Raw genomic sequence first — 14,093 nt, forward strand, 5'->3', positions numbered from 1 at the left:
TTTTCCTTTTTACTCTGCAGGTTTGAAAAACATCAGTTTTCAGTAATAACATCCATGACTTCTAGGTATAGACCATACACTTGATTATAATAAAGAAATATTTTCCTGTATTTCTAACAGCAGAGTGCAGTATTTTGCAAGGAAATGTGCCTTTGTGACTTAGTATATATTCATTTCTGTTAGTCTGTGTTGTTTTTTTCTTTTTGAGCTCTTATAACATGGTTCAATCAGACTGTGTGCAAAAACTCTTCCACTGTAAACTCTACATGATTTTTTTCTAAAAATTAAGTCAGAAATACAACATCGATCGAGTTCTGGATTTAGTGAGAACAAAAGCAAGGTGGATTTCAGGTGCGGAAGGACTGTCTCCTTCTACATGTCAGTGTCCACCCCAGAGCCACATTGGTGGCAGAAGATTTCCTTGTTGTGAGTCAGGAAGCCTTTCCCCACCAAGGAGACTGAGCACTTCCCACAGTTAAAGCATTCGCTGTGCCACTGGCGGTCTTGAAAGCAGATAAACTTGGTGTCTCTGAGACCTGTAAAGCAATTGGAGAAAAAGAGTAATCTATTCTTTCAACAAATAGATTGAGCGTTCTCTCAGGGACTCTTCTGGGAACTGGAGATACAGCAGTGAGCAAGGCCACGTAGAGGCAAGTAACCTAAGAAAGGAGGCTGCCCCCAGTGACCTGTGTCCATTTGGGAGAGTCACCCATGGACAAGTCCTTTCTATGAGACCCAGCCAGATTCTCAGTCAAATTTTTCCATAATCGACATAAGTAGGTAGAATCTGGGTATACAAAGCACATATTTTTGGAGACAGTTAAGGATTGCCTAAGACATAAGGAAATACAGGGTGGTGCCGTGAGAAGAGGGTATAGGTTTTGAAGTCAGACATATCTAAGTATGAATATTTTTTTTCCTTCTTTGTGACCCTGTTTACTTAGAAGCAAAGTTAAGATAAAATAAATGTATACTTCCCAGCCTGTTATTTGATATTTTAATGACTTTTAGTTCTCTTCTCTTCCCTCTTTTTTCATGTTTCATTTTATTCAGGATAAAGTCCCATGGTCGTATTGTGGTGTGGGACACAATTCTCAAAAGCCCTAAATAGAGAATTCCATCTATCCTGTAGCTAGCCTGTTGTGATGACCTCATTACCTTGCCCAGAGGTGACTTCAGCACAGGCTTGCAGCAAAGATCTGTGAATCTGATCCCTCTGGCCAATGAGGCCATGCTCCCCATTGATGGGTTTCTAATAGGTGCTTTGTCAGCCTCTGTCACTTCAACTTGGGCCTCACTTGAGCCATAGGGTTCCTAAGAAAGGTGTGAGAATTTGAGTTTTCAGTGAGACTCATCTCTATATCCCAAATATGAATCCAGCATACGGTTCAAGGAACTGATTTTGAGGAGTCGTAGAAAAGGAGAAAAGTTCTAAGGATTGGGAAGGGGTTGGGATGCCCTAGGCTTGAGTCTTTATTTGCCAATGATAATGAACTTTTGTTTTCATCCTGGAAACGTTTTTTGATGTCTTCACATAAATTTACTAGTTCAGGGATAAATTTACATGAAATTCTTGTACTTTTCTTGATTAAATTTATAGCTTATTTATAATGCTGTCATCACTACTTTCTAATAAGAGTAAATAATGTACCAATTAATTCCCTTAATATTCAGAACATTAATAAGCTGACTGCAAGAATAATGTTCTGTATATACATAAATCATCTCTTCGTAAAACTAATTATTATACATCCAGCATTTTGATGCACATGAGGTTTTCTTGATTTTATTATTAGGCCTTGTACAGGTGGCAAATGTAAAAATAATTCTTTCTAGAATTTTACAAAGAATAAAAAAGAAGCATCTGGTAGCAGGAATATAAGAAAGTCCTGACTCAATATGTGAGCTGATTGTAAAGTTTTTTGATTTTGGATATGTTTACTCCCTCAGGTCACAAGGGTCATTTGCAGTAAGAAAGTCAACAACAGGTCTCTGACACCTGTTTTATTTGGCTTCATTCATTCCTGAAAATTCTGTAGAATAAGAGCTAGCATTTGTTGAGAACTTGAAGATGAGCCAGTCACTGTTCTAAGCCCTTTACTTCATATAGCTCTCACCTCACCTTCATGGGGTAGGTATTACCATCAACCCAACTTTGCAGACAGAAATTGTTGGACAGAGAGGTTCAGACTCTTGGCCAAATCACCCAGATGCTAAGTGGCAGATCTGGGATCAATCCTAGGCCATCTGGTTTCAGAGCCTATGCTCCTAACTTCACCAAATTGTCTGAATTTTCTTTTTTAAAGAACATAACCAGGAACCTTAGCATCCCTTTCTGAAGAAATCAACATTTGAAACTCACTTTACTAAAAATAAACAGAAATAGAAGAAAGCAAAGATGTGATCTTGTTCAATTCCTCATTTTGCAAATAAGGCAGATGAGGACCTTGGAGATGAGTTTTGTACCCACGGGTCACACAGTAGTCAGGGGCAGAGGCAAGACCAAGGTCTTTTACTCCCTAGATCAGAGCTCTTCCTACTAGATCAAGCTGCTTCGTTTATCCCAGAAAGTTTGCAAGGTAAATCCTATCTTAGAGGAGGAGAAAAAATTGTAATTACGTCTTGAGTTTGTTCCTTATAGATTTAGTTACTTTAAAATAGTGTTTTGAAAACATTTTAACATAGTTTCTTAGGATGACATATTGTTTGCATGAATGTACAACTTTCAGAAGATAAATATATGGTAGTATAGTTCCCTATGGTACATTAGTTCAAATAGTTCAATTTTAAAGAAGCACTACTACAGGGCCTATATACATTTAAGAATCAGATCATAACATATTAAAGTGAGTTGGAAGTTTTTGCAGGCATTTAGTTTCTGGTGCCTCTCAATCACAGAGCTAAAAGAAGGTTAAGATAATGACCAAAAGACTGTCCTAAATTAAATGCATATCCTGCATGTGGATTACTTTGGGGACAAATCATTGGTTCCTGATCATCCCTATGCTTCATGTGGAACAATATGGTTTTTCTGTCTGACCTAAAAAAAAAAAAACAAAAAAACGCTGTGCTCAGTGATTGACCTGTGACAACCCATCAGAAAAATCACATGAATCTGTGACGGGTCAGAAATGAAACTCATCAAGTTCAGGGCTTGTGTAGGCACTATCAGATCAGTATTAGCCATTTGGGTCCCCAGAAAATTTTCAAACCATTTTGAGTTGTTTAATTTTCTCATTTCTTCACGGAACACCCCCCCCCCCCGCCCCCCATTTTTTTTTCTGGCCAATTCAAGAAAAGTGTTGTAGAATAAATTGACTAAATCCATTGGGCAGTGATTGCAGATTCTACTAAGATTTTGCTGCTCCAGTTACTGTTGCATTTATGGAAGTCCCATTTCTAACTAAAACCAGTAGAGATGGTGGCTTATTCTCTTGGCTTTAGGAGTCGCCAGATGTATAGAAGCAGGAGAGCAGAGTGGTTAAGAGCCCAAGATTTGGAGCCCTATAGTCTGGGATTGCCAACGTAAGCCCTTGAAAGGGCTGGAGAGGTGACAGAGCTGAGTGATAGAGACAAAGTGGAAGCAGCAAAGGGGCCATGCCCTACATAACGGGCCAGCCACTCAGCTCCATATGACCGTGACCCGGCGGGAATGTGAGGGTAGTCTGCTCACCCTGGGCAGGCTCTTTGTTTACTTTTAGGCTACAGAGATGGATTTTACATTAGTTGTTTACAAACAAGTGCAGGCCAAACAAACCATGCTTGCTGGCCAGATATAGCCCATAGGCCAGTGTGAGATTCTGAAAAACATGGTGCCTTCCTTGTACGGACAGACAGAACTATGTTCTGTTCATCCAGGAAACTCCCTCCCTTGCAAGTAAGTGAAAGCCTGTCAAGCTGGGTTTGCAGCAAAACTCTTTATTTGAAGCTGAATAAATATTCAGTTTTACTTTGTGATATCTTTGAAGGTAGAGGAGGAGGAAAAGGATAAAATAATCTTTAATTCTGTGTTATATAGACTGAGCTAAAAGTGAAATATGACCAAAGAGTAGTAGGAATGGAGAACAGAAGTATAGTTCTGCCATGTTATTTGGTGACCATACATTGCCTAAAAGAATAGCTGTTGGATTTCTCAGGTGATGAGCTCTTCAGTTCCTTTACTACAGGATTAGCATTTTAGAAATGTCTCTAAGGAAAATATAATGCTCTTTTTACCTTGAAAATCCATTTAACACAGATCAATTTACCATTTATGTTATTTTCAAATCATGTCATGTATATTTTGTTTCTTCAACAGAATGCTATCTTGTTTTTTTTTTTAATCTCATCTATTCACAATTAAAACTTATTGTAGGGCTTCTCTGGTGGCGCAGCGGTTGAGAGTCCACCTGCCGATGCAGGGGACACGGGTTCGTGCCCCGGTCCGGGAAGATCCCACATGCCGTGGAGTAGCTGGGCCCGTGAGCCATGGCCGCTGAGCCTGCACGTCTGGAGCTGTGCTCCGCTATGGGAGAGGCCACAACAGTGAGAGGCCCGCGTACCGCAAAAACAAAACAAACAAAAAAACCCCAAAAAAACTTATTGTAAGTGAATAGAAAGCAAAGAGAATAATACATTTGTTAGAAGCATCTTAAATTGAGGTTTAATTAATTCCTGACCTATGCTATCCTAATTATTATAGCTTCAGATTTTTGCGCAGTACTTGCATTTAATTAAAACTTTTTCTGTTTTAAGGCCCTGTTACCCTTGTTTGGAATTCAGCAGCATTTTGTTTTATAAGTATCCCTTCCCCCACTCAACTCCTTAAAGTTCTGCTTCAGTTCAGGCCTCCTTGTGAAGGTCTTCTCCGCTCATCTTATCCTCCTTCTTCCCTGAATTATTACTTTATGTAGAGTCAGTACCATGAGGTTTAGTATTAATTACCCTCTACAGAGCATAGCTACCTTAATTACACTCTATACTTGCCTTGAGGGTTGTGCGTAATATTTATATTTATATATAGGTACCCATGTTTATTTCAAAAGGAAACATAAAGGAAAGATCATTCTTTTTTAAATTGCATTTCCTGAATTAACTACATAGCATTTACAGAGCCATAACTGTCTCATGGTAGGACCGTATTAAACTGAATAACTCACCAATAATAGGCTTGGTGCAGGTGGCACACTTTTTGGCATAAAGATGATTGTAGCAGTCCAAGCAGAATGCATAATCATCTCTGGACATAAAGTCTTCTTCACAGAGCTCTTTCCTACAGCCACTGCACAGAAAACACTCTTTATGCCATGGCTGGTCACAAAACATTATCCCACCTGAAGTAATCGCCTGGCAAATGATCACAAAAAAGGCAATGACTGTGGAAGTTATTACAATTCAGACCTTTTGTGATTCTCTTCTGTGCCCACAAGTGGTACTTTGGGCTACTCTATCACATTGTGTCAGGATGTCTTTTCCCTGTGATTTTTTTGAATCTATATGAGAAACAGAAGGCTACAGGGATTAAATAGGACTGGTGATAAATGTCCTAATTTTTCTCCTACAATGGAACAGAAAGGAAGCAGGACCGTAATGAACTCAGGAAGATGAAAAAGAAATAGGCCCTTGATTCCTTTGCTCATCTTTCTCTTTCTTGTTGTTTTTCAAAGATCTGTTTTTAGAGCTAAGATATTTTATATGCTATGTTCTTATGTCCATGTATAACTTTTAAAGATCCTAAGAAAAAAAAAGCTATTTTTCTTCCTGAATGCTTTATTCCGGCAGTAGTAATCCTGAAAGGAATTGATCAACACCATAATCTGCTAATAATGAATAATATTTCTGAGGTGTTTTTTCAGTCTTCAACCCTGTTCTTAACTTCTTCTTAACATTCTCGACATCCTGACACAGTAGGGACTATTATCTTTCTCCCTTTAGAGATGAGCAACTACTAAGAGTTGGAGTAGTTAAGCCACTTGCTAGGGTCACACAGAGCTAGCATTCAAACCTGCACAGCCTTATTCTGCAGCCCATGTGCTTAACCATGAACACAGTACTGAGATTAGATTACTTTGCACTGATAAGCAGTTGACAAGTCTTTGTTGAATGAATGAACAAACACTAAGGGAAAAAATGTTTGGAAAGCAACTCCAGTATTGTATCTAGCGCAGATAGGGGTGCTCTGGGCAACTGTGTGAGTTCTCAGCATTAGGGCTCAAAGTCATAAGTGCTGATTGTACATTGAACCTTAATGTGTGATATGCTAGGGTTTTGCAGAGATGCTTGTTATTCCTCCATAAGATTTATTTTCTAAACCAGTTTAATCTGGATTTTACTTTTTTAAAGGCTGAGATATCTTTATTTAAAAATCAATGGAAAAATATTAGACAACTTTTCTTGTGTAGCAATTTTTAAGTCATAGCATCTTTCAAATCCACGGCTCTTGAGGTCCTGGGTTGTCCGGGGAACCTGGTGTATGCTCATGGAAATGTCTTATAATGACTGAAGCAATGTGATATCTGAGATGCCGCCTGTAATCTTTGTATACAAATTAAGTAGATATAGAAAAAGTAGTCTATTCTGAGCCATCCTATTGTGACATCTAAGTATCCTATAGCCATCCTGTAGGATACTTGTCTATCCTATAGGCTTTTGGAAAGATGATTCTAAAAATATTTTAAAATCTTACAATGACTGTCTTAAAAATTAAAGACACTTGATAGAAAGTTATTTTTCACAAAGGAGAAAAAGTATACTATTCTAAATAAGTAAATAGGAAACATAATGGTGTGTGTGAGCTAAAGCAATTTAAAATGCCCCCCCTACTGACTTCAAAGGCCTTACAGAAGGCACAGCAGAGTTCCAGATTCCTTTGATTCGTTTGGTCAAATGATTAGCAGGCAATGCTTAAAAGATTCAAAACTTGAAAACTGTATTCACAGCAAAATAAAACTTGATGTACCCTCCAAAGATTGTTTCATTAGGGAGAAGAAACTCTGGAACATTAAAAATTGTTTGCTTGTGATTATATTCTTTTGAAGAGGCAGACGGGCTAAGATGAAGTCTAATATCCAAGCGTGGTTTTCGCTACTGATTGATCCCAGGATTTAGAGCAAGTTTCTTCTCTGGCAAAGTGGAGGCAATAATGATTTTGCACCCAGTGGATGAAAGCTGATGAATGACAGAATACTCTGTGTGAAATTTGAGGAGTTTGAATTCAGAGTACTACGGTTTGAGGTTACTTGCTTTTTGGTAGAAAATAGATTTTATTTTGTGAAACTAAAATGTATGAAAAAAGTTCTATGGGCCTGATGGTCAAGTAGTTTTTACTTATTTTCTTTTGTTTTATATTTGATCTTTGGCTTGGGTTGAAACAAATTGTTTTTCTTCAGCTTGGATCATCTTGATCCGAAACATTTATATCCAGCTTTACTTAAAGGACTTGTGGTTTTAAAAAATTAAATAGAAAATAATCTGGCATGTTGTGATCTGTGTACTACCCAATAGAATCATTTCATAAATTTTTCGGTGACTTCAAATCATGTCCTAACTATAGGGCAGGCTCCTCTAACCTGGGAAACGCCAGGGCTTTGGCCCCAGATAGTGCTCAGCTCTGATGATGTACTAGAGAAGTTCTCTTGACTCTTTATGGCATTGAAAGAAACTTTATACTGTGTGCCCAACAAATGATTTTAAGATGAGTCTCACGAGTGTCACTAATATTTTAGTGTAAGTCCTTAAGAAACGTAGCCTAAAAATGGCCAACTTAGTTGTCCTGCAAAACAGTGAGATAAATCTATTTTATTTCCAGCATCCCTTTCTAAATGCATGTCATTGACTGATAATTTTTCGGAGCTTCATCTGTCACAGAGTCATAGGGTCTGACTGTTTCTTGTAAAGTCATTTTCTAAGTTGTTGGAAGTCTTCGGGTGTAAGATGGTTTTGTAGCATGTTACTTTCAACTGTAATTTTCAGCCATCATGACAGTGTAATTTAATAATTATAACATAGGGGTTGATTGATGCCTCTTCAAATGCAGTACCAGTATTTTAAGTATATATGGAAAATCGTTGAGTGTGTGTATGTTTGTACATGCATTTGTAGAAAGTGGCAATGACAATTCAGATGCAAGTATGCAAATGGTCTTAAGAGACCTGCCAGAGTAGCCTGTAGATCAAAAATGTTTAGAAGCCACTGGACTTATCCAATATGTTTTCATGATTCAAGCTTTCTCATCACAAGTTATAGGGTTATTTGAAACTTATGACGCCTCACAGGTCAAGAATTTCTTTGAGAACATCGATATATATTTATGGAATACAGACAGACTTTATCAAGGTGATAGAGATGAGTGACTTTCATGTAAAAGCTTAGAGGATACAAAAAGAATTGGACCATGTTTACTTGGAAAAAAATGACTTTTTTTCCTATTGGAAAATATGTTTTGAATGGGTGTCCAAGTTGAAAGGCCCTGCATGGAGCTCTGGAGCTGGAGGTGAAGGAAACCACTTGCAGTTCTTAAGTCATCTTTCTGTCTTTCTGTCTAATGAATTTCCCTAAAGATCTTGTCAGTCTCTTGAGTGTCACTCTCTTATCTATCCACTCCTTTTTTTTTTTTCTTCTAACATCTTTATTGGGTATAATTGCTTTACAATGGTGTGTTAGTTTCTGCTGTATAACAAAGTGAATCAGCTATACATATACATACATCCCCATATCCCCTCCCTCTTGAGCCTCCCTCCCACCCTCCCTATCCCACCCCTCTAGGTGGTCACAAAGCACCAAGCTGATCTCCTGTGCTATGCGGCTGCTTCCCACTAGCTATCTATTTTACATTTGGTAGTGTGTATATGTCCATGCCACTCTATCTCTTTGTCCCAGCTTACCCTTCCCCCTCCCTGTGTCCTCAGGTCCATTCTCTATGTCTGCGTTTTTATTCCTGTCCTGCCCCTAGGTTCATCAGAACCATTTTTTTTTTAGATTCCATATATATGTGTTAGCATACAGTATTCGTTTTTCTTTTTCTGACTTACTTCACTCTGTATGACAGACTCTGTGTCTATCCACCTCACTACAAATAACTCAATTTCGTTTCTTTTTATGGCTGAGTAATATTCCATTGTATATATGTGCCACATCTTCTTTATCCATTCATCTGTCAATAGACACTTAGGTTGCTTCCATGTCCTGGCTATTGTAAATAGTGCTGCAGTGAATATTGTGGTGCATGTCTCTTTTTGAATTATGGTTTTCTCAAGGTATATGCCTGGTAGTGGGATTGCTGGGTCATATGGTAGTTCTGTTTTTTATCTACTCTTTAGAAATATAAAAGCTTCAAGCTTAGAAGACATTTATATTGCTTGGACATGATGTGAGGAGTGAAATATCCTGTTTAAATTGGTTCCCTTAGTCACTCTGTGAGACAAATCCACATCTCTCTGAAATTAAATGGATCAAAAATTTTCTAAGAAATATTTTGTATTCAAAGAGAGACGTGGGCCCTCTACCAGAACATGTGAAATCTTGCCTGAACAGCTGTGAATGGAACTGGAATATCAAATCACTTAAGCCTTTGGAACATTAAATTCATGTTCTGGGTGGAATTTTATGGTGATAAAAATAGATGGGCCTCCTCACTGTGACAGGTAGTGCTTTCGAACATGTTGGAATTCAAAATTAACATGAATATGCAAAGATGGATATAACATGATAGTATCAGTTCATTGCAAACATATAATGCCGCTGCAAAGCGATGGTTTGGAAGATTTCACAAGCTTCATCCTCTTTAGATATTTACCTCCTTAAAAAAGCTGCAGTAGTGAGCAAACTCCATCTCAAAACACGGCACACAATAATTGCCACTCTCTGTGGAAATCAAAGGTTTAGCTCCTATTGGCTGTCGGCAATGCTCGCACACAAGGCAGGTTTCATGCCAGTAGTTTCCCTTAAATTTCATTTTCCGGGAACCTGTACCCCCAAAGTAAGAACCTGTTAGTACAAATCAAGCATAATTGTTCTTTTAAGCAATAATATGTCAAATTACTTAAAATATATACTAAAGTTAAGGTGAAAAAAGCAATCATCCATATAGAAAAAATAGCATTTACTGGTTTCCAAAACATTTATCTGAAAAAAGAGGTCAATAAATAGAGTTCAGCCTACGATGATGGTGCATCACTCTTTCGCTGGAAACTCTTGTGCTGTTTCACAATTTTGAGATGTGAAAGAACTATAAATGTAGACTCTGAAAGGCTGCACATGCTTCAGATAAACTGGGACATAATAAGCATTACAGGGATATTAGGAATGCCCAAGGCACAAACTCCTGAGATTGATGTTGTGTAGTTATCGTCTCCTAGAAAATCTTTGAACCTATAATAAGAAAATGAGAGAGAATTGTTCGTATGCTGCTGTCCATAGGGATTGAGAAGAGGATCAAAACAGAGAATTAGTACTTGCCTAAAGGTGTAACAATTTACTTGGATCCTTGTTTTCCCTGAGAGAAAATAAAGATGACTGACCTTCACACCAGTTTGTGTTGAGCTACAAAATGATGATTGGTCCCATTGTCCTATGATGGATTATGTTTTCTGATGCTATTGGTTCTGCCTAGGACAGGGTGTTTAGTGCAGTGTTAGTATAATTTATTGGTATAGATTTTATCTTTATTCCATGGCTCAGTTTCTGGTTCAAAATGTTTCTATGAATTAGGTTTATGAAAAAACACAAAAGACAGTACTTTGCCCATTGGAGACAGAAAGAATAATCTTTTCATGTCTAAAGTACACTAAATGAGATAAAGAGATAGCAGAAAGATGTCTTTCTGCAAAGCAGCGTTTTGTATAGTATAGTCCCCCCCTTTATCTGTGAGGGATACCTCCCACGACCCCCAGTGGACGTGTGACACTGCAGACAATACCGAACCCTATATATATATATACACTGTGTTTTTTTCCCATACATACAGAGCTATGTTAAAGTTTATTTATAAATTAGGCATTGCAAGAGATTAACAACAATAACATAATAGAACAGTTATAACAGTATACTGTAATAAAAGTTATGTGAATGTGGTCTCTCTAAATATCTTATTGTACAAGTTTAATGCCTTTTCCATCTTAACCAAGCACCTATCATGCTCTGTGGCCGTAACTTTTGCAGTTGGAGGTGCAAAACTAGCACGAATTTCTTTTTCCTCCTTCACAATTTCATGGATGGAAAATTTGTTCTTACGTTAGATCTTAGCAACCTCAGCATACAATTTCTTTCCTTATTAAGTTGAGAACTTCCTTTTCATTTAAAGGAAGAACTTTATGGCTTTTCTTTGGCATACCTGAATGGCCAGCATCACTACTCTTGCACTTTGAGGCCATTATTAACTAAAATAAGGGTTTCTTGAACACGAGCACTGCAGTACAGCAACAGTCTGATCTGATAACTGAGATGGTTATTAAGTGACTACTGGCCAGGATGCTCTGGACAAAGAGATGATTCACGTCATGGGCAGGATGGAGGGTTATTTCATCACACTACTTAGAAGAGCACACAGTTTAAAACGTAAGAAACTTATACTAGTGGAATTTTCCACTTAATATTTTCAGACTTAATATTTTTGGCCTCGGGTAATTTTTGTTTGTTTGTTTGTTTGCGGTACGTGGGCCTCTCACTGTTGTGGTCTCTCCCGTTGCGGAGCACAGGCTCCGGATGCGCAGGCCCAGCGGCCATGGCTCACGGGCCCAGCCGCTCCGCGGCATGTGGGATCTTCCCGGACCGGGGCACGAATCTGTGTCCCCTGCATCGGCAGGCGGACTCTCAACCACTGCGCCACCAGGGAAGCCCTAGCCTCGGGCAATTTTAACCATGGAAAGTGAAACCGTGGATAAGGGGGGACTAATGTACTACACTCTTCCTGTGCTTGGGTTTAATTCAAAGCATTGCAGGTTCAGTTATAGACCAGAAGTGCCTTGCGATCTTACCAGGCATGATGGTCTTCTTACAATGGAAGCACTGGGAGGAGCACTCGTTAGAATAGTACTCGGAGCACAGCAGGCACTCATCCTTGGCAGCAGAAGGCTTTTCCACCAAAGACTGATTGGATTTGGCGTAACTGAAGCATCCTTCATGCCAGTGATGACCTTTGTAACAAAGATCCTTTGAGACAGTAAGTAAAAGTTAATTAAGTATGTTTGTGACAGAACAGGCCATTTTGTAAAATAATACTAAACACTCCTGGGACTCTGGTGCCAGTAGGTGGTGCTGGTAGCTTGAGGGCATGTTGTTATTGATACTGTTACCCATAGAGAGGAGACTCTGGGGCAATTAAGAACTAGAGCCTGGGGCTTCCTTGGTTGGTCACAAAAGACAGATGGAAAATAAGTGTACTCTCCTGTTTCTTCAAATTTCCTCTACCTTCCTTTTATAAACTATAAGAAAAGATTTTCATGGAATGATTTTTATTTTTAGGTTGTAACATCCTATTACTGTTTGAGATTTCCCTAAACAAAATCTCAACACTAGTTAACTAAAACAAAGACCTCCCCCGCTCCCCCCCAAAAAAGGAGAAAAAAATAATAATAACGTGCATTCTGGGAGGAATGGGTGTGTGTGTGAGACGTATCAGCGCACAGTGGTTTAATGAAGATGAGGCTAATGTGAAGTGAGAAGATACAGGTTTTTGAATCTTTACGGCTCCAGTTATTTGTATAGTTATTCACTTATACGCTTATCATTCTAGAAATCACATTTCAGCTGTGTAACTTTGGGCAAATAACTTCTGTAATCTTCAGCATCCTGAGCTATCTCCCAAGATCATTGTAAGGATTAAAGTGTATCTTACGTGTCACAGTGCTGAGCATAGTGCCTGGAACTTGATTGATGATAGCTTTGAAAATCCTTATATCTAGTAGCAGAGCATTAGAGTATTAACAGTCAACACTCAAGAAAAACAGGCATTCCAAAGCACTTGTCTGCTGTTCTTATGCAATAATTCTGGGAACTGAGGTAAGGCCTACCTTGGAATCTGATTCGATTGGTTCTTTGCACTCCTCACAATAGTTAGCAGAGGTACGATCATAACAAGTAACACGGTGTGGATTGTGATCCTCTAGTACATACTTCCCAAGAAGTGATGCCGTGCAGTGTTGACAGTCAAATTGAGCAGTTGTCATTTTGGCTTAATCCTATGAATAAAAAAATAATTTACGTATATAAAGGCAAAATTTTTTGATAAGGTAAATTATAAAGCCTCAATACAACATGAGTCAAGCACTTGAATAGATTTATATTTTCTTATATGAACACCCACCAATTTAGGAAATATGCTGTAGTCATGGTGACACTTGGAGTGATTTAGAAGAGGCTACTCTCCCATCTTGGCAGTTCCTGTGTGTTTTACTAGCAAAATGCATTAAACCAGCAGCCAGAGTGTGGAAAAAACATCTTGTATTCCTCATTCACTAATGTGGAATTCAATGAGAATGTAATATGTGTTGAAATAGGATGGTTTCACCTCAAGGGTATAAATATGAACTGTCGATAGAGCTTTCACTAACTGTCATCACTTACTGTCTTGTTGGAGAGTGCTGGAGGGGGAGTTCCATGGGGATAACAAGAGTCCTTTTTTTTGCTCTAACTGAAATAGAAATTACTGATCAAGTACATTGTCATTTTCCCTGCCATCCTTTTATTTCCCAATTCTTTGTCGGGTACCTAGTGAGGGTTCTGCACATTAGTCCTAAGGTCTTCCTGTACCATAGACTCTCCCTTGGGATGTCCTCCTTACCTGTGGCTTCAACCTCCCTAAATATACTGTTGACTTAAATCTCTAGCTTTAGCCTGTTCTTCATTTGCCTCCTGGACATCTCCACTTAAATGCCCCGCACTTAGCTGGTCAAATAAAACTCCTCAGCAGTGAGGATTCAGTCCAAGTGTTAGGTCTTTGTGACTGCCACTGAGCAGTTTTCCAGATGTGGACATGCAGTTAAAACCATCAGAGGTAGAAAAGAGCTATCGGATTCTTCAGGTTTTAGGGCTAAACTAACATGTACACAGAAGGAAGAATAACAGCAGCATTTTATAGAATGAAAAACATAAAGCCAAGGTCAGGATAAGAATTCTAG

General features: G+C 38.6%; 1 protein-coding gene across 1 annotated transcript; it reads right to left on the minus strand.

Annotated features, from left to right (window-relative positions):
* Positions 1-372: 372 nt before the first annotated feature.
* FHL5 (four and a half LIM domains 5) lies at positions 373-13,142 on the minus strand. Its single transcript, XM_067702960.1, has 5 exons — positions 12,987-13,142; positions 11,952-12,126; positions 9,773-9,942; positions 5,139-5,325; positions 373-536 (listed from the first exon to the last, which is right to left on the minus strand). The coding sequence occupies exons 1-5, from the start codon at positions 13,140-13,142 to the stop codon at positions 373-375; spliced, it is 852 nt and encodes a 283-aa protein (XP_067559061.1).
* Between the last annotated feature and the right edge of the window lie 951 nt (positions 13,143-14,093).

This window comes from Pseudorca crassidens, chromosome 13 (assembly GCF_039906515.1).
Source record: "Pseudorca crassidens isolate mPseCra1 chromosome 13, mPseCra1.hap1, whole genome shotgun sequence".
Lineage (NCBI taxonomy): Eukaryota > Metazoa > Chordata > Mammalia > Artiodactyla > Delphinidae > Pseudorca > Pseudorca crassidens.

Bases quoted from the DNA above. Each gene is read 5' to 3' on its own strand.
- FHL5 (XM_067702960.1), bottom strand. From the start codon at position 13,142: ATGACAACTGCTCAATTTGACTGTCAACACTGCACGGCATCACTTCTT. The intron at 5,326-9,772 runs GTAAATATCTAA...ATCATTTGCCAG, and splicing joins ACTGCAGCTTTTTTAAGGAG to GCGATTACTTCAGGTGGGAT. The intron at 537-5,138 runs GTGAGTTATTCA...ATTGCTTTACAG, and splicing joins CTGCACCAAGCCTATTATTG to GTCTCAGAGACACCAAGTTT.